The sequence below is a fragment of the Schistocerca piceifrons genome, chromosome 3, assembly GCF_021461385.2.
Source record: "Schistocerca piceifrons isolate TAMUIC-IGC-003096 chromosome 3, iqSchPice1.1, whole genome shotgun sequence".
Classification (NCBI taxonomy): Eukaryota; Metazoa; Arthropoda; class Insecta; order Orthoptera; family Acrididae; genus Schistocerca; species Schistocerca piceifrons.
In genome coordinates, this window is record NC_060140.1 from 199,666,243 (window position 1) to 199,687,296 (window position 21,054).

At 43.7% G+C, this 21,054-nt stretch overlaps 1 protein-coding gene across 1 annotated transcript in view; it reads left to right on the forward strand.

Moving 5' to 3' along the window:
* LOC124788512 (carboxypeptidase N subunit 2-like) overlaps positions 1-21,054 on the forward strand; it is a 69,443-nt gene that overhangs the window by 18,910 nt on the left and 29,479 nt on the right. The window contains exon 3 of the mRNA XM_047255780.1: positions 243-380. Coding sequence (XP_047111736.1) covers positions 243-380 — 138 coding nt within the window. The remainder of the gene's footprint in view (positions 1-242; positions 381-21,054) is intronic.

Sequence of the window (21,054 nt, forward strand, 5' to 3'; positions counted from 1 at the left end):
AGCCATTTCAACCATTTTTCTTGCAGAAATTTTTATCCTGCTACACATTTCAATTTTCGTGGATGTTAGTCTGCAATACTGTAACGTTATCTGTAACCAGAATATTAAACATGTGCCAACCCATTCCTGGATGTAAAACATCAGCAATAGTTTCAAAATTAATTCGCTTTGTGAAATTTCGTAGAATATTAAGAGAGATTGTTTTATTGGGCTGATGGCTCACATAAATGGTTCCTGAACAGGTTTTCCTCAACATCAACAACCTCACGGAGCTACTTCCCGGCACATTCTCGTACACACCACTTCTCAACTCGCTGTACCTCGACTACAACAACCTTACGCAGCTCGATGGCAGCATCTTCCACAACAACACCGAACTGGTGAGTTATTTCCGTATGGCAATGAGTTTTGTACGATCATGGTTTATGAAATATCAATTCAACTATTAAATTTTAAGGTGATTCAGCATTACCTCATTATTCTTTGTTCCAGTGTGAAGTCTGTTTACGAAGATACGATTATCTCACTTACTGTTATTTGTGAGGTAATCATGAACTTCCGACAGTCGGTAACGTTCTTATTAGAACGTCCACATACTATAAGTACTAAGGAGGAATAATAATAATAACAATTATTGTTATTATTATTATCATTATTATTATTATTATTATAACTGATGATTGGTGTGTATGTATAACAATAATAATAATAATAATAATCGACTGGAAAACCCAAGCTCGAAGTTCAACTGGAACTGAAAATCAAAAGCTTAGGACTTGCTTTAAGCATGAAAGAGCATACATTAAATAACCAGAGGATCAAAGAGTCTCCTAGCTAGCCCCATCATAGAAGTTTATTATACTTTTTCCACTTTTGTGTGCTGCAGTCTGTTTCTGAAAGTACAGAAATTACAAAAATTTTCCAGCTGTGAAAAAGTTGCTAGGTACAACATGCTCATGTACCTAGGAACAAATTCTGTTGAAATTTTAAATTTTTGTAGTCGATAAGGTCTGTCGTTATTGTATTTTTTAGTCTGTCAGTTACATAAGTATCATTAATCAGTAAGTGGAATAAAGTTACGGAGAAATGTTATCAAAAACCAGATACCAAGTTATAAAAACTTGAAATACCAGCTGTTGGCAAATAACAAAAATTTTCATTTTCAGTTCAGGGAAAATTGTTAAGATATAAAGAAACTCGGTTCATATGCAAGTTTCAGATCTTCCAAGGCAGAAGACGTTCTTTCGCTTCAAAGTACAATGAGGTGTGCGACCGACGAAATATGGCTTAATTGTACACTTCTTATGTAGGTGGTTGTAAAAATAAATGGGATTTTACTCGCCATAAATTAACAATATATTAATACATTTCACAGAAATTAATTGTGTAGAACGCGAAATATTTAGAAATGTTGCGTAAAACACAACTTCATGTTTAACGACAAACAGATCTGTAGAAACTGCCGGAAATTACGTATGGCGGTCTCTGGTGCGCATACATTCATGTGATTCTGGAATCAGTTGTATACTGAAACACTGACAAGGAAAATGCATCTGTTTGTAGGTAAATTACTTAACTTGTACAACATTCTCACTATCTAATAACAATGTATAGGGTTATAAAGAGGAAAATTGAAGAAAATTTTAGAGATTCTAAAGCAATAAAAAACTGCACCAGGAAAATCGAAAGAAACGAGGCCAGGATAATCCAACGTAGGCAAAACACAATCAGAGGCAGTTCTACCAGAGCCTGAATCAGAAAGACACAAAAAACCAGAGGCAGATGTAAGAATCCAGTACTGGAAAGATGTCTGAGAAACTGAAAAAGGCAACAAAACTCCTAGGTGGATAATGGCCTCTGAAAATAAATTTTCTTAAAGACCATAATGCAACAGCTGGGCATAACACCTGAAATGGTTGAGTAAAGAGTGAAGAAATTCAAGAATTTGACACCCCTGACAGCGATCAACAGCAAGGCTTGTAGCTCAAATGCCTGACCAGCACGCATGCGAAAATGGTTGAACACTTTAAAGCAGTCAGGGAACATCACTGAATGGCTAACATCTGGAAAAACGTGTTTACTGCAGGTGGACCCTGCAAAAGAGGTAATAGCTGGAGGTTGCAGGCTGATAACGTCTTTTCCAGCCATCTTCAAATTGCCGACAGGCTTCCCAGCCGTCATAATCAAGGACATTCTGGGAAATACCTCAGTAGAATAAAAAGGCAACAAGCGTAGTAGCAGCAGAGGCACAATGGATCAGTCCCTTACCAACACATGATTGTTGGAAACTGCAAAAGCCTTTGACACACAGCCACACAGGTGGATCACTAAGTGTCTGAAAGCCATCGGGGTCAGAAAAGACAACAGGAAAATCACAAAAGACACGGTGGAACAAAGTATTTGCCGAAAAAGAAAGTTACAGGCCATTCAGCATCAGGTGAGGCATTTCCCAGAGAGACTCGTTCTTCCCATTGCTGTTCCATCATCGCCTAGGCATTTTGCAGCTGGACAACTTCAAGCACTGGCATGTAAATGAGTCAGGGAAGTTTTAGAAAAGCAAACTAAATGGCGGCAACACCATCATGGTACTCAATACCTTAGACATACCTGTCATACCTGACGGACATTATGAACTCTAGAGCCGTATAACCTATATAGCAAACAACAAAACTTGTGACAATTTACCTCGCACTCCACCCTGGCAGAGACTTCGACCGGCTGTACTTTTTCAGGAAAATAGGTAGAGAGGAGTCTTGGGAATTAGAGAGACAGTGGAGGTAAAGAAGCATGTACTGGCAGACTATGCGACAGACAGGAAAAAATCAGCAACGCTTGAAGTCAGCAACACGAAGCTTCTCCAGGTACGGTAAACGACGAATCATTACCGGAAAGCTGTACTCCAGTGCCACACTGACGGCTTGCGTAGTTAAGCATTGCACGGGTAGCTTTTGGGGAAGACTGAAAACAAAATACAAAAAGAAAAGACCTTGTCTTGGGTGACCGATGGAACCCTAAAAAGGAAACAGAGACTGAATTTTGCTGATCGGGGACGAGCTATCAGAACTAACTCCATCACAGCCAGAATCGAGAAATCAGGAAAACACTCAGTGCTGACTTTGCAAGGACTTGAAATGACGTGGCACGAAATACCTGCTGGAACTTATGCGAAAATTACCGACTGCCGGTGGAAAGAAACTGGTGGGGCAACAAGTCAGAAAAAATTGTCGACAACGAACATGACAGATTGTTGTGGGACTTCCGATTTTAGAAAGATCTATTGCTGGAATATAATACTTAATACATGGTAGTTGTGGAGAAAAAGACAATGTGGATCTCTGACATTACCATCCCAGGTGATATCAGAATCGAAGAGAGACGATTGCAAAGTCTTTACAGATACGAGGAGCTGAAAATCGAACTACAGCGACTCTACCGTTCACCAGTGAAAGTGGATCCAGTAGTTCTCGACATACTGGGAGTAGTGCCAAAAGGTCTCAGTTGGAACTTGAAAACAATTGGCTTTGATAAAATATCCATCGGCCAGTCGCATAAAGCCACTTTACTGGAATATGCACAAATTATCAGCCGATAAATCACGCAGTACAAGATGCTTGGGAAGTGCCCGACTAGTCAAAAATGGACTGTAGCACAGTGAACTCATTTTCTGAGTTTACTATTATAAGTAATTATATAATAATAACGACATTATTATACAGGGTGTCCCAAGAAAACACCGACAAGCTATAGGGACAGGTTCACTGCACCAAAACAAGAAAAAAGTCTAGTAAACGAGGCCACTAGAGTGCATACCTTAATAGATACGGAAACTTGTTCATCATCGATACTACACTTCATCTTGGATACTATGAAACACCTCTCTTCTACTGTATGTTCTTTGTTTCTCATACTTCGGGAAGAGGTGGTAGGGACTAAAAGTAGAAAAAATAGAAAAAGTAGTAAACATTGGCTCTAAAATCCCTACCTTGAGAGCTATGAGCACCTTTCTTCCCTGTAGAAGACATAAGTCACACTCTAGAGAAGATAAACCAGTGCTCATAGCTCTTAAAGTATGAATTTTAGACCTCATGTTTAGTACACTTTTTTTTCTTGTTTTGGTCAATACACCCTGTATATGGATGTATTTCCAGCACGATGTCAGTACAAGGCCAGCAACTTGGATAACATCAGTTCTTTATTATATTTCCATCAATGTTGCGTTTTATTATGCTGGTGGCTAGTAACGTACCACCAAGATCATTTCCAAGCCAGGCCTATTAAAGCTGGACCAATAGTGCATGGTTAAGCGACAATCAATCCCCACATATGTAACATACGCAAGGTACATATTTACATGGAATGTCAGACCAATTTCAGAGTGTAGATGCAGTCATGAAGAGCAAATTGAACTAAACTAACTTGAAAATGATCTTCGTAGTTCGTAACTAGCAGCCACCGTGATAAAGCGCAACTGTGACAGAATTACAACAAAGAACGTATAATAATAATTATAATAAAATAATAATAATGTAGAAAAATATTTAGTGAGGGCAGTGAGGAACAAAAGCGTTCCCAAAAATGTGGTATTAGAGTCACGTTTGCTTCTGTAGTCGTATTACCGTGCATAACAAAACAGTTGCTCCCACAATGCGCAGTGAGGACAGATAACTGAAAGGCAAAGATAAACATTACATCAAGTATCCAGTTTTATTCTCATCCCGCCTTGTTCATCAGGACTGGGGATCTAAAGGTTTCTGTTCGCACGGGCCGCATTGTCCCAACGTGAATATATTGTTGGTTGCACATATTTCCTTCCCTCCACTATAATGGTATTGAATAAAGAACACGTAAATACTGAATACTTTTTCTCTATTTTGCTAACAAAATAGTTGAAACATACATTCAAGTGAAACATGCTTAATAATTTAGTGAAAGGAACATGTTTAATATTTTTAAGCACAGCATTTTAAGAAGAATTTAGACTGGCTTCTACTGATATGCAGAAGGGGTTATTTATATCAACTAGGCACTACCTCTCTAATTTAGGGAAAAAAGGGCGGACGCAACATAAAGCATTGGAGACGAAGTTTTTCCGTATTAATTAGTAGATTTGCGATCGCACAGTTCTCCGAATACTGTATGAATCTGGCGTCATCTAAGCAACGTGCAGTCAAGGAAACTTTATGCCTCTTCAATCTGGATGAAAACACAGAACGAAATCCTTACATGTTGAATTTTCAAAATATCCACGGGTGTGCTGCCGGTCTATAGTGTCCAACGGGCACAATATTTCGGCGATCATACATGTCGCCATCATCAGGTGAACTGACGGACTGAGCTCCTGTGAACGTGCCGGCACGGAGATCCGTACGCTATGGCTGCTCAGAGGGAACTGGGTTCGCTCGCGGCGGCGGCAGATTTAAATACCCTCCGCCCGCGGCGCGCTCCCTCCGCCGTCCGCGCCCCGCGCCACGGTTGCGCGGTGGAACAGATTGCGACGGCGTCTGAGATGACATCGGTGTGATGGCTCTGTCCGCCGTGGTCGTCACAACCATACCATGTGGCCAGATGGCGAACGTGTCGTCCACGTAACGGAAAAAGCAAGTAGGTTTCCATACGGATGACGACAGGGCTTCCTCCTCGAAGTTCTCCATGTACAAATTCGCTACCATCGGTGAGAGTGGGCTACCCATGGCGACTCCCTCCGTTTGTTCTGGTACAGACGTCGAGATACTGGGACAGTGTTGTTAGAGAGGCCATCGAAATTTGCACCAATGACGACCTCATAAACCATGACTGTGGCTATAATCTTAGCAAGGCTTGGGAACCAGCGATTGGGTTAATCAAGAGTAAATCGAGCAAACGTATGGTTGTGACGACCACGGCGGACAGAGCCATCACACCGACGTCATCTCAGACGCCGTCGCAATCTGTTCCACCGCGCAACCGTGGCGCGGGGCGCGGACGGCGGAGGGAGCGCGCCGCGGGCGGAGGGTATTTAAATCGGCCGCCGCCGCGACCGAACCCAGTTCCCTCTGAGCAGCCATAGCGTACGGATCTCCGTGCCGGCACGTTCACAGGAGCTCAGTCCGTCAGTTCACCTGATGATGGCGACACGTATGATCGCCGAAATATTGTGCCCGTTGGATACTATAGACCGGCAGCACACCCGTGGATATTTTGATTATCAAATACGCCGGGAGAAACTCAAAAATCACATGTTGAATTTTGTTTACGTAATGAAGCAGTAGTGTTTCATGAACTTCCTGGCAGATTATAACTGTGTGCTGGACCGAGACTCGGCTCAGGGCCTTTGCCTGTCGCGGGAAAGTGCTCTACCAATCTACCCAAGCACGACTGACAACCCGTCCCCACAGCTTTAATTCCGCCAGTACGTCGCCTCCTGCCTTCGAAACTTCACAGAAGCTCTTCTGCGAACCTTGCAGAACTATCACTCCTAGAGAGCATGGGTAGTTCAGTTGGTACGGCACTTGCCTGCGAAAGGTGAAGGTTCCGTCTTAGAGTCTCGGACAGGCACATAGTTTTAAACCGCCAGGAAGTTTCCTACCAGTGCACACTCCACTGCAGACTGAAAATTCCATTCTAGTACTGTTTCATGTTACCAAAAATGTGACGTTAGAGCCGCATCAGCTGCTGCAGTCGTATCACCCTGTACAAGTTGTTACCCCCCCTGCCCAGTCATCGACAGTGTGATCGCGGCTAAGTTCTTAACTTTAAAACGTGTTAACATTCGTTGGAGCAACGTGTTTCAGCTAGATAATTTTCTAACGCATCTTACTGAAGGAATAACGCATAAAACTTTGATAGTTTTTTCCATTATAATGACTAATTATTTATCTCTTTGTGTATCCATCTTTATGTACATGGTAACGTGAAATCAGCTGTTCAGTACAGAATGTCAAATCAAAACCCCTTTCAACTACCTAAGTAGATTTCTCTACGGATCCCAGTCATTGAACGCTACCCCTTATTTTGACAGGACCAGAGGTGGGAATCTTCCTGGACGTCGGTCAGGTGGCCTGAAGATACTGCAATATATCGCCGAAACTGTTTGCTCAATAAAATAATTTTTGATTTGACATTCCAAATTTTGTGTGTGATATATCTTCTTTCGGACAATTTGATACTGCAGCCACTATAAATCAAGATGGAAATGAATTAAAGACATTAACTGCCAATGCCCATTAATTTATATCAATGGGTAAATTTCCCATCCCAGTCCGTCACTAATTTTCAACTTTCCCCATTGACATCAGTACCACTGGCAGCTAGTGGCTTTAATTCCTTTGTGTCTTATATTACTAAATCTGTTAGCTATCCAGGTCGCCGGAAGTAGCATCGTGTGCTGTAGGTTACCAACAACTGACTTCAGTTTTTGGTTTGTAATAGTGGAAGCTGCTATATCTTTCTAGTGTCTTACGTTTCAGAACATATGATAGCAATTAGGAAGATAATATGTAGAAAGTTTTCCTCTAATGTTTCATTAACAATTCGTATCAGGGCAGAAACAACAATTACTATGTTTTTGTTTTGTTGAAAGATCCTATGACCTCAGAACCGAGTCGCAGTAAGATTTTTATGTGCTATAAAGTAAAATACATCTTCCATACGCAGTAATAAATGTATTAAATTATACAAATCCGCACAAATCTTAATTTTACCGAACTTTTACGTTAGTCATCATATGATTATTATCCTGTTATAATTTTAATTATTGATCTAAGCTGTGAAGATATCACACGTAATGTCAAATGCAGCGACGTCTCTTTTGAGACTCTGAGCATCCAGTTTATTACAACAGTCTTCGCTAAAAACTTGAGCTTATGTTATTGCTGGTTCATACATGCCATCCTCTGAACTGGTTCGAAGTCAAGTGAACTTGTGCAATTTAATGATAAAACGGAACTGTATGACACTTTACACATGAGACTTCACACGAATCCGACGTACAGTTGATTGCAAAACGCTTAACACTAGGATTCCAGTCTCCTTTCCACTGATGGGATTGCACTACAAGAGAACCAGTGGAGATTGAACTGGAAGAAAATTTAATGAACGGAGATATTGTTTCTCAAAGCACAAATACCAGCGATCCTGTTGTTTCCGTAATTCGTACACAGCACAGTTAACGAACTAGAATTAGCAGTGCGAAAGGGCTATTCGACACGGGGCATCACCGACGAAACGATTGCATGTCAAACACGCCGTGTCTCGTGCACAAAGGTTCCTATTCATGCGCGCCCTTCTCAGCTGCAAAGGAAATCAGAAAGCAGCCATCCCTCTGAAACGCTCAGCTTACTGAACCTGCAGGACAAGACAGCTTAAATTGTTATTTGATCAAACGTAATGAGACCAAAAAAAATTTTTTTAAAGCACGTAGCCTTAATCTTTGGGACCTAATTACCATCTGAAAACCACTTTAATTTAAAAACGGCTGACGGCTAATAACTTAAAACGCCAGCATAATTAGAAATTTAGAAGGCAAGCCTTATCTTACAACAGTTCATTATTGAGGCTGAAGGCGCCAAAGAATCTGAGATTTTCAGAGCAAACGATTTAAATTCAAAATCGGCTGAAAGCCCAACATGTAAGGCTAAAAAAAAAATAATTAAAAAATAGCCTTACCTAAAACAATTCTTAATTAGGCAAAACCCAACCAAAATAGAAATTTAAAAGGCAAAGCCTTATCTTAAAACAGTTCTTTAGTTAGGCTGAGGGCCCAAAGAATCAGACACTTCAAGAGCAAACAAGTTAAACTCAAATCGGCTGAAAGCCTAACACTTAAAACTCTATAACATTAATTTTTTAATACCAAAGACCTTACGTGAAACAGTTCTTTGAACTCGGCTGAAGGCCTTTAGAGCAAAACAACTCAAACTCAAAATCGGCTGAAGGCCCAACACTTAAAATTCAAACAACATTAAAACCTTTAAAATGCCAAAGGTATTACGTGAAATAGTTTTTTTTAAATAGGTTGAAGGGCTAAAGAACCTTACGCCTTAACGGCAAAACAACCTTAATTTTTAAAAAAGAATCGGCTAGAAGCCATACAAGTACAAACAACAAGAACAAAATAAAAAAAGGCATAGAAGCCATACAAGTACGAACAACAAGAACAGAATTTAAAAAAGCAGTACACCCAAGGGTGCTCAGATGTTCGAGGGTCTGTCTGGAATTCAAACTCTAACGCTCGCTTAGGTGAGACAGGCAGTCATGCCAACCATTCAGGATCCAATAAAAACCCAACCGACCGATAGTCAACGGATCTACCGACAAGCTAACCCCCACTTCACCCGACCAGTACACAACAGGGAGTTCAATGGAACAATGCAGAAGGTATTAGCGCCCCCAACCAATTATACATGGAGCTGTCAGACTACACACCTTGATGGACAGCTTTTTTTTTTTTTTTGCTTTGTTGTTATTTTATTAAAACCTGTACAACAGGCAGGCTGTCAGGAGCATTCTACGCTGCTCTTCAGCCATAGAATACACAATGAGGAAAAACAGAAAGAATACACATAAGTTACAGAACGGTGGGCAATAAAACAGTAGACACATAAGGACAAACACGGAGCCGTTCACACTCGACGATAATCCACACTGCAAACTGTTGATACGACGCACAAACACTGAAGATGCCGATGGCACAGGTGAACGATGGAGTGCGAGGGTGAACACTGAACACTAAACACGACGGTACACACGAGACACTGATGGCGATGATCTCCGGCGCGCGAAAGTCCAAGTAGCGTGTGCGATTCCGGGGCCCTGCCAAGAAAGGAGGAAGGGGGGGGGGAGAGGGAGAGGGGAGAGCAGAGATGCCATGGGCAGAGGAGATAGGAGGAAAGGAGGAAGGGGAATGGGGAAGCCCGGGGGAAGAGGGATGGAGGAAGAGGGATGGGGGGAAAAGGAGAGAGAAGGGAGGGAGGGTGCCTAAAGGAAAGGACACAGGGGGGGGGGAGGATCAAAGTTGATAGGAGGGGTAGGTGGAGGGGAGGAGGACATTATCAAGGAGGGGGAGCTGGCGGAAGCCACCTTGGGAGAGTGTAAGGAGGGTGGAGAGATGGAGACCGGGTGGGAGATGGACAGCGATAACAAGATAATGATAATACACTGCCTGAATTTACGTCAACGCCCAGGGCAGGTAACCGGAACGTTAACGGCCACACGTCAGAAGATTCCGCTGGTGCACTTCAATTCAAATAACCAAGTACAGTTACACTCCACCGAAGAGTGACTAAAATTTTCCAACTTGAAAACACACGTTGTTGCTCATGGGAATATCCTTACAGCCGACCACGAACTCCAAACGACACAATGTGAACAGTCGTGACTTGCTGGTAGATTAAGTCAAAACTCAACTTTCATGTCCAGGGTCGGTGAGTCACGAACCTCATAGCAATGGTTCAAATGGTTCAAATGGCTCTGAGCACTATGGGACTTAACTTCTGAGGTCATCAGTCCCCTAGAACTTAGAACTATTTAAACCTAACTAACCTAAGGACAGCACACACATCCATGCCCGAGGCAGGGTTCGAACCTGCGACCGTAGCGGTCGCGCGGTTCCAGACTGTAACGCCTAGAACCGCTCGGCCACACCGCCCGGCCATAGCAATGGGAACAGCACCACACACTCCGACACCACATAGAGGCCCGCCAGTGGGCCGGCTAAACTATGTACCGCGGAGATTTCCTCGCTGCTCCACGCTAACCGACCAACCGCAGGCCCGGAAATGGTGAAACGACCAAATATACGTCGGCCGATGAGACGACCACCCGAACGACCAAGCAACGGTCGTCTCACTCCAATCCCCCTCCGTCGGACAGTTCATGTGTGTCGCCAACAGTTGGCGAGCACTGGCTGTCGGCGCCTCACCGGCGCTCCGTCCCCAACTTCACTGCTGCTGCGTCCCGACTGCACTGCTGGTCCGTCCGGAACTGACTACTCAGACACACGACGACCCGGAAATACTATCGGTCGCTCCAGAGATGGTACGACAGTGCGCTTATCGACACGCGCTGCTGTTGCCGCCCACGGGCAAGTAAGACAGGAAGTTAGTGACGCCATTAAATGGAGTAGGAAAACGAGGATGCAGTACAGTAATAGAAGATGACAAACAATAAATGGCATGAACAAGAGCCGTGCACGGATCACTCTCATTCTATTAAAACTCGATCTTCCATGTCTAAAACAGCTTCAGATTATGTTTAAAGCTTGTTGGAAGTGCTCCCATTATCAAACCCCGGAATAGCAATAGGGTGGGTTATTTATGTTGCATTTTAATAATCGTATTTTTTCTACATCTACATTCATACTCCGCAAGCCACCTGACGGTGTGTGGCGGAGGGTACCTTGAGTACATCTATCGGTTCTCTCTTCTATTCCAGTCTCGTATTATTCGTGGAAAGGATTGTCGGTATGCCTCTGTGTGGACTCTAATCTCTCTGATTTTATCCTTACGGTCTCTTCGCGAGATATACGTAGGAGTGACCATATACTGCTTGACCCCTCGGTGAAGGTATGTTCTCGAAACTTCAACAAAAGCCAGTACCGAGCTATTGAGCGTCTCTCCTGCAGAGTCTTCCACTGGAGTTTATCTATCATCTCCGTGACGCTTTCGCGATTACTAAATGATCCTGTAACGAAGCGCGCTGCTCTCCGTTGGATCTTCTCTATCTCTTCCATCAACCCTATCTGGTACGGATCCGACACTGCTGAGCATTATTCAAGCAATGGGCTAACAAGCGTACCGTAACCTACTTCCTTTGTTTTCGGATTGCATTTCCTTGGGATTCTTCCAATGAATCTCAGTCTGGCATCTGCTTTACCACCGATCAACTTCATATGATCATTCCATTTCAAATCACTCCTAATGCGTACTCCCAGATAATTTATGGAATTAACTGCTTCCAGTTGCTGACCTGCTATATTGTAGCTAAATGATAAGGAATCTTTCTTTCTATGTATTCGCAGCACATTACACTTGTCTACATTGAGATTCAATTGGCATTCCTTGCACCATGCGTCAATTCGCTGCAGATCCTCCTGCATTTCAGTACAATTTTCCATTGTTACAACCTCTCGCTATACCACAGCATCATCCGCAAAAAGCCTCAGTGACTTCTGATGGCATCCACAAAGTCATTTATGTATATTGTGAATAGCAACGGTCCTACGACACTCCCCTGCGGCACATCTGAAATCACTCTTACTTCGGAAGAATTTTCCTCGCATCTCAATATTTCCAACTTCATATGATATAATCATATAGATACCTTCTGTGGTATATGTGGATACTGACTGCAAAATTTGTTGCAAATAGAGTAAGTAATATAGAAGTAATAACTTAAAATGTCATGTTCGATGCTGCTGTTTTGGCGCATGAACAGCGAAAATGTTGTACACGATAAACTTTTTTTCTTTCATCATTTTTAGGATGGTGTTAGAGAAAAAAGTTTCATAAAGATTAAAAGCTACGTGAAAAGTTTGTTGGAAGTCTAAGGCCTCTGATTCTTAGATACTAGATGATTATAGTCTGGGTAATCTGTACGCCGTGAGTTTCACTACCTTGTGACAAGTAAACTCTTTCTAATTGTAATGCTTGACGTACTGTGTTTAACACCAGATTGTGGTTCATAACGAATAGATTGAGACAGTATTTTAAATTTTTAAATTCGGTCAATAATTATATGGCTTGGTTCAAATGGCTCTGAGCACTATGGGACTCAACTGCTGTGGTCATAAGTCCCCTAGAACTTAGAACTACTTAAACCTAACTAACCTAAGGACAGCACACAACACCCAGCCATCACGAGGCAGAGAAAATCCCTGACCCCGCCGGGAATCGAACCCGGGAACCCGGGCGTGGGAAGCGAGAACGCTACCGCACGACCACGAGATGCGGGCTATTATATGAAATGCCGAAAATAAGAGTTTTGTTGTCTCTAGAAGCGTTTAGATAGGCAAACTGCAACTATAACTATGTGACTGTGTAACCGTTTTAGCCGTTTAGTACAGTACAGATGTAATAATACAGCCCTGAAACCAACCTTTGATGGCTTATATGATATCTAGACGAAAGAGGTAAGGAAGCATATACCGAGTAGCAGTTTGTTTCGAAAAAAACATGAAATTGCATACAGGGTGCTTAAGATGTGTTCCTCAAGTCTTTCAAGCTGTAGTTCAGGCCAAAACTCGAAAATAACCTCGCACAAACTTAGGTCCGGAAACAAAAACTTGTTATGGGATATACCTATTATATCAAGGACAGACTGTACTCGCGTCATGGCCTAGGTGTCGCCGTATACCTCGTACATATCCCACGCGGGATCTCGGAGCGAGTGTTGTAATGACAAGAAAACGATCCTGAAAGAAGTTTGCGGAGAATCGGAGGTGCTTAAGCTTATTTCATATCGCTTACAGCGTGTGCTAGCTACGACGGCACAACGTTATGATGTCAGAATACAGTTCTGCCAATGGATTCTGAGAAGGAATTTGAATACCAGCACACCACAGCTTGCCTTGAATTTACGGATAAGGCAGGATTCACAAAGAGCTTGATAATAAATTACTGCAGAAAACTAGTATGGGTTTATGCAAATTTTCGAACGATCATTGAAACGAGGTATCAAGCTCGCTTTAGTATGAATGTGTGGGTAGGAATTATGACAGAGAGTCTCGTAGGTTAAACTACTTTAGTGGTTAAACTAACATCTGCTCTATCACAAATCCTTACCAGACACTTCAGCCACGCTGCTGGAGCAACTTGCCCTTGCAGAAAGACAACGGATGTTCTATACGCACGGCAGAGCATCATCTAATTTCCTACAGTGTGGGGCAAATAAAAGTGACCCGGAGAACCGAGTTCCAGGGTACAAGGAAACATAGCAGGGGAAAGGAAATACGGTACTAACCTGACGACAGCAGATGTTGAAAGTCACAATAGTTCATCTCTTGGCACTTTTTGGCCCTGGTCAGCACGATGGTGCAGGTGCATCGAAGCTGGACTGCTTGACTTTCTGCAGTCTTATCCAAAATATTCTGCTGCAGTTCTTGAATACTGTGATGGTTGTTGCGATACACCTTAGACTTGAGATCTCCTCAGACAAAGTAATCGCACACTGACAGATCAGGTGTCTTGGGTGGCCAGCTAGGACCGCGGCCTGACCGACCTCTGCTAACAACTCTTGTCAGGCCTAAAGATTGTGTACACGTGCTCCAAGCTTCGGCCACCTGCATGGGCAGTTGTTTCATCCCTTTGGAAGTAACTGTAGGTCTTTTCCTCCTCCGTTAATGCTGCCACAAATGGTTTCAAAATGTTGGCAATGTCACTCGCCGAAGTCAGCGTCTCATGGAAGAAGATGGGACCAACAAAGTGGCGTGCAGACATTGCACACCAAACCCCAACTTTCTGATCATGCAATGGTGTTTCCTGGAAGTTATGCGGATCCTCCACCGCCCAGAACCCATGATTCTGTGAGTTGACGTAACAACTACAGTGAAATCAGGCTTCACCAGACATAACTAATGCCCAAGCATTTGTTGCTAGCTCAGTGAACAGCCTCTTAAAAAAACTGGAGGCGCTGAGGTGCATCTGCTGGTTTTAACACACGAACAACTGATACTCGGCAGGGATAGATGTGCAGGTCCATGTGGAGAGTTGCATCAGGCGTCGAGTTAATTACATAGGACTCTGAAGCATTTTCTAGTGAACTGAAGCCCCATATTCTGGAGTGCCGGTACGTTGCGGAATGTTTTTTGACTTGTTAAAAGTAGATCCTGTCTGACACAATTCTGAGCCTGGCGCTCTTTCCTGGCACTTAGACACAAGCAAACGACTGACGACACCGTTTCTACGACTTTGTTGTCACGTAACTTTCCACAAAAAACACCTGTTGCTCCGTTGTGAGTGCCATTGTCCTGTTTGCATTGCTCCACTCTCACTGGCACAGCCTGCACTACGCTCTGAAGCGGTTTGGATCACGTTGCGGACGTACACGTGGTGCTTTAGATGCGTACATTCACGTCCAATCATATCCACTTGTCCGGGCTGTATCTACTTGCCCTGTATTGCACTTCTCGCATGGCAGTACCTACGTCGGCAAGAGAATATTCTTTATCCGTGTGGTACCAATCTTTCACCCCTTGAAACAGGTGGATGTTGTTGTTCAGCAGAGTTGCTGTCTGGTGACCAAGATAGCAACAAAACTCGAGAAGATTCATGTTTTGGGTGAAATCTGACGTCAGACGAATAGAAACATCCAAAATCGATAACAGTAAGGTGAACACTGGTGACAGACACCCACTTCATTGCCATGAACCTGTTGCTCAGTGTCTTGGCAGCAGGACAGATACTTCAGCGCTGGCAGGTCAGAGCTAAACGGCATTATACTATATTGCAGTGACTGTGTGATTCTATACTTTGCAACGTAGTTCAGAATAACACAGGCACTGCAATATCGTACATATCCGCCGGCACCAGGCAAGCTACTTTCAAGCAAATGTCTTACCTGTATGTGAATATACAGGGTTATTACAAATGATTGAAGCGATTTCACAGCTCTACAATAACTTTATTATTTGAGATATTTTCACAATGCTTTGTACACACATACAAAAACTCAAAAAGTTTTTTAGGCATTCACAAATGTTCGATGTGCCCCTTTAGTGATTCGGCAGACATCAAGCGGATAATCAAGTTCCTCCCACACTCGGCGCAGCATGTCCCCATCAATGAGTTCGAAAGCATCGTTGATGCGAGCTCGCAGTTCTGGCACGTTTCTTGGTAGAGGAGGTTTAAACACTGAATCTTTCACATAACCCCACAGAAAGAAATCGCATGGGGTTAAGTCGGGAGAGCGTGGAGGCCATGACATGAATTGCTGATCATGATCTCCACCACGACCGATCCATCGGTTTTCCAATCTCCTGTTTAAGAAATGCCGAACATCATGATGGAAGTGCGGTGGAGCACCATCCTGTTGAAAGATGAAGTCGGCGTTGTCGGTCTCCAGTTGTGGCATGAGCCAATTTTACATCATGTCCAGATACACGTGTCCTGTAATGTTTTTTTCGCAGAAGAAAAATGGGCCGTAAACTTTAAACCGTGAGATTGCACAAAACACGTTAACTTTTGGTGAATTGCGAATTTGCTGCACGAATGCGTGAGGATTCTCTACCGCCCAGATTCGCACATTGTGTCTCTTCACTTCACCATTAAGAAAAAATGTTGCTCCATCACTGAAAACAAGTTTCGCACTGAACGCGTCCTCTTCCATGAGCTGTTGCAACCGCGCCGAAAATTCAAAGCGTTTGACTTGGTCATCGGGTGTCAGGGCTTGTAGCAATTGTAAACGGTAAGGCTTCTGCTTTAGCCTTTTCCGTAAGATTTTCCAAACCGTCGGCTGTGGTACGTTTAGCTCCCTGCTTGCTTTATTCGTCGACTTCCGCGGGCTATGCGTGAAACTTGCCCGCACGCGTTCAACCGTTTCTTCGCTCACTGCTGGCCGACCCGCTGATTTCCCCTTACAGAGGCATCCAGAAGCTTTAAACTGCGCATACCATCGCCGAATGGAGTTAGCAATTGGTGTATCTTTGTTGAACTTCGTCCTGAAGTGTCGTTGCACTGTTATGACTGACTGATGTGAGTGCATTTCAAGCACGACATACGCTTTCTCGGCTCCTGTCGCCATTTTGACTCACTGCGCTGTCGAGCGGTCTGGCGGCAGAAACCTGAAGTGCGGCTTCAGCCGAACAAAACTTTATGAGTTTTTCTACGTATCTGTAATGTGTCGTGACCATATGTCAATGAATGGAGCTACAGTGAATTTATGAAATCGCTTCAATCATATGTAGTAGCCCTGTACATATTGGATGTATGATAACAGGCTGTAGACGAGTAGTTGACGACATATGGAAGTTTGTGACTGGCCGTGAGTCATGTACCTATAACCAAGAGGTAAGGCGACCGCTCTCGATAAACAGAAAATCCCGGTTCGAGTCCCGGTCCGGTACAAATTTTCTTTTTCGTCATTCCATTCTACAGATGATGGATGGCCATATTTGAAAATGCGAATACATGAAATGCTCAACGAACACAACCAAAAGAGAAGTTACACGCAATAAGTAGCCTGCTATGGCCGACATATAGATTACTTAACCCTCTTCATGTGCGAATTTGGTAAAGTAAAATTGTCATGTTAAAAGCGGACTCTGCTAAAACCACAAATCTCCTATACATGTGATACTAAGCAGAAGGTGAGGCATTTGTCCACTGTTCCGTACACACCACCTTCTCAGGCATCGTGGTTCAAGAGGATATAGCATCAAGAACCCCTGCAGCACTGTAACTTCGTTGAGATGCTACACGTCATCTAATTGTCATCCTAGTGGTTGTCATCGACAAGCTGGAAAAAAACAAATATCGAATATACACGTGATAATGTGCTCTAAGAGGCCATATACTACAACATCTCTTGTCGCCTGACATTAGTACCATAGGTTTATGACTATAGAGACATTTAAAACATTGCTGCAACGACACATTTCTAGAACGTACAACAAATACGGGAGTGAGCCTCCCATGCATGTATTGGATTTTGAGGACTACCGGTAGTGCTGGCACGAGTGATTGACAAGGGGAAGATGATGAATCACTAACATTGAGCACTAACTTTAATGAGCACCTCTTGTGTTGTCAACGTATGGGAATTATGAGACAGACCCTCCATTTCCCAACAAGTATTTGTTTCAATACATACAATGAAGCACCAAAACCATTATGGCCACTGCCCAACACGAGACTGGATACCGCCTGGTGGCGTTACCGGCACGTGGCGTGCTATGGAAGGTGTATAAATGGAGCAAAGACCAATGGGCAATCACTTTATCGACGATATGGGGCACAGATGGGGATATCCACTGATAAGCGACTTTGACAAAGAGCACGTTGTTATGGCGAGGCGCATTGGACAAAGCACCTCGGAAACGGCTAAACTAATAGGCCGTTCCTGTGCTACTGTCGAGAGCATCTTTCCAAAATGGTTGAAAGATAGTGAAAGCATGAGTAGGTTTCACGTCTACGCCTCATTACACAACGTGGAAGTCGAACGCTTGCTCGCTCTGTATCACGAGGTTACAAAAGTCGTGGGACAGCTATAAATATCTTGTCGGACCTTCTTGCGCCCGACGTGGTGCTGCAAATCGACGTGGCATGGACTCCACCGGTCTTCATATATCCCCTGCAGAATTGTTGAGCTATGCTGCCACTATAGCCGTCCATAATTGGGAAAGTGCTGACTGTGCAGAATTCTGCCCCAGAATTGACTTCTCAGTTATGCCCCACAAATGTTAGGTAGGATCAAGGGCAGGCGATGTCGGTGCCAAATCATTTGCACCATTTTGTCCAGAATGCTCTTTCAACAAATCGTGAACATGTGTGGTCCGGTGACATGGCGCTGTGTCATCCATAAAAACTCCATCGGTGTTTGGGAACATGAAGTCCATGAATGGCTGCAAATAGTCTCCAAGTAGCCTAACATAACCATTTCCAGCCAAAGATCGGTTCAGCTGGGCCAAAGGAGCCAGTTCGTTCCTTGTAAACACAGCCCACACCATTATGCAGCCCCACCAGTTTGCACAGTGCCTTGTTGACAACTTGGGTCCATGGCTTCGTGGGGTCTGTGCCGTACTCGAACACTATCAGCAGCTCTAACCAACTGAAATCGGAACTCACCTGACGAGGCCACAAGTTTCCAGTCGTCTAGGGTCGAACGGATATGGCCACGAGACCAGAATAGGCGCTGCAGGCGATGTCGCGCTGTTAGCAAAGGCACTGGCGTCCGGCATGTGCGGCCACAGCCCATTAAAGCCATATTTCACCGCACTGTCCTAACGGATACGTTCGTCGTACGTCCCACGTTAATTTCTGTTGTTATTTCACGCAGTGTTGCTTGTCTTTCAGCACTGACAACTCTACGAGAACGTCGCTGCTCTCGGTCGTTAAGCAAAGACTGTTGGTCATTGCGTTGTCCTTGGTGAGACCTAATGCCTGTAATTTGATGTTCGCGGCACACTCTTGACACTCTGGGCCTCCGAATATTGAATTCATTAACGATTTCCGAAATGGAATGTCTCATGCTTCAGCTCCAACTACCACTCCTCGTTCAGAGTTCGTTAATTCCCCTCGTGCAGCAATAATCACCTCCTTTCTCTTTCCCCGACTTCTTTTTGGTCTGTTTTTAACTCGAGACCTGTTTGAATGAGTAACGAGAGACTGCTGGCCCCGTATTTTGATCCCTTTACTCCCCAAAACAACGAACAATAATCACATAGGATACCTCTTCATATGAATAACCGGATTACAAGTGACAGTTCCGTCAATGCACTGCTCTTTTATAGCTTGTGTGCATGATATGTACATATCGCTATGCCATGAATTTTGCCCACTGGACTCGCATTCGGAAGGACGACGGTTCAATCCCACGTCCGGCCATCCTGATTTAGGTTTTCCGTGATTTCCCTAAATCATTCCAGGCAAATGCCGGGATGGTTCCTCTGAAAGGGCACGGCCGACTTCCTTCCCCATCCTTCCCTAATCCGATGAGACCGATGACCAAGCTGTCTGGTCTTCCCCAAACCAACCAACCAACCATGAATTTTGCCACCGCAGTATGAAGTTAGATAGGACGGAATTTATTGCAGATATGACGATAGAGAACAACAGTGGTTCACGCATAAGTGTTTTGGAACAAACCGTTTAATGCACCTCGTGGAACATGGAGCTCCGCAGCATACGATCTCCATGTTTTCCCATGTTGAACCAACGACTTCATTAGCCACGATTGTGATGGGCACGGATCTATACAAATGTGACCCCTGATCAGATGGATCATGTTTCTTGCTAAACCAGGTCGATAGCTGTGTCCATATAATCCCGGTGGAACGCTAATCGAAGCATGCATAGGTTGGTTGGTTCAAATGGCTCTGAGCACTATGAGACATAACTTCTGAGGTCATCAGTCGCCTAGAACTTAGAACTAACTAAACCTAACTAACCTAAGGACATCACACACATCCATGCCCGAGGTAGGATTCGAACCTGCGACCGTAGCGGTCGCTCGGCTCCAGACTGTAGCGCCTAGAACAGCACGGCCACTCCGGCCGGCCATAGGTCGGTGTGGACAGTATTGTGCAATAGAGGACATTCACATGGACTTCCATGTAACCTATCGTAGTAACCGAAAGCACCATGAAACATTTGTACAATGCGACATTTTCTTAGGACCACCTGCATTTCTTCATGTCATCATGTCTGTTTCCTCCCGCGACGACGATGTCATCTTCCACCAGCATAACTGTTCATGTGACAAACCCAGGATGGAGCTGCAGTGACTCGAGCAGCAAGATAGTGAAGTCACGTTGGTGTTCTGACCAGATTTGTTTGATGTGAACCCAGTGAAACAAATTTGGGATACTGTCGGTCGTTACTTCAGCACTACAAATTACCGGTCAGTAATTTACGGGAATTGCATCATCTGTATGTAGATATATAATATCTGATCAAAAGTATCCAAATACCAATTACTGGGTATTAAAACGTTCACTCCTTTTTTTGTAATAGTTTGAACTCTGCTGGGGACACTTTCAATGAGGTATCTAAATGTCTGTAGAGGAATGGTAGCCCATTCTTCCTCAAGAGCCGAAACCAGGAGAGGAAGTAATGCTGGGGGCTGGGTCCGGAGCGAAGTTGACATTCTAACTCATACCAAATGTAATCCATTGGTTTTAGGTCGGGACAATGGGCAGGTCAGTCAATTTGAGGAATGTTATTGTGGAAGAACCATTACTTTTTATTTACTGAGATTGCAGTTTATAGTATCACCCGTTTCCAGGAAGCAATATCAAATTCAAATATACACATACCCATAAATACAGCTGCTAGTCCAAATATCAAGTGAGTAAGAACGACGTCCAAGTACACGAATAGTATAAATCCAAAACCAGATGCACACCACGACATAACATACGATTGC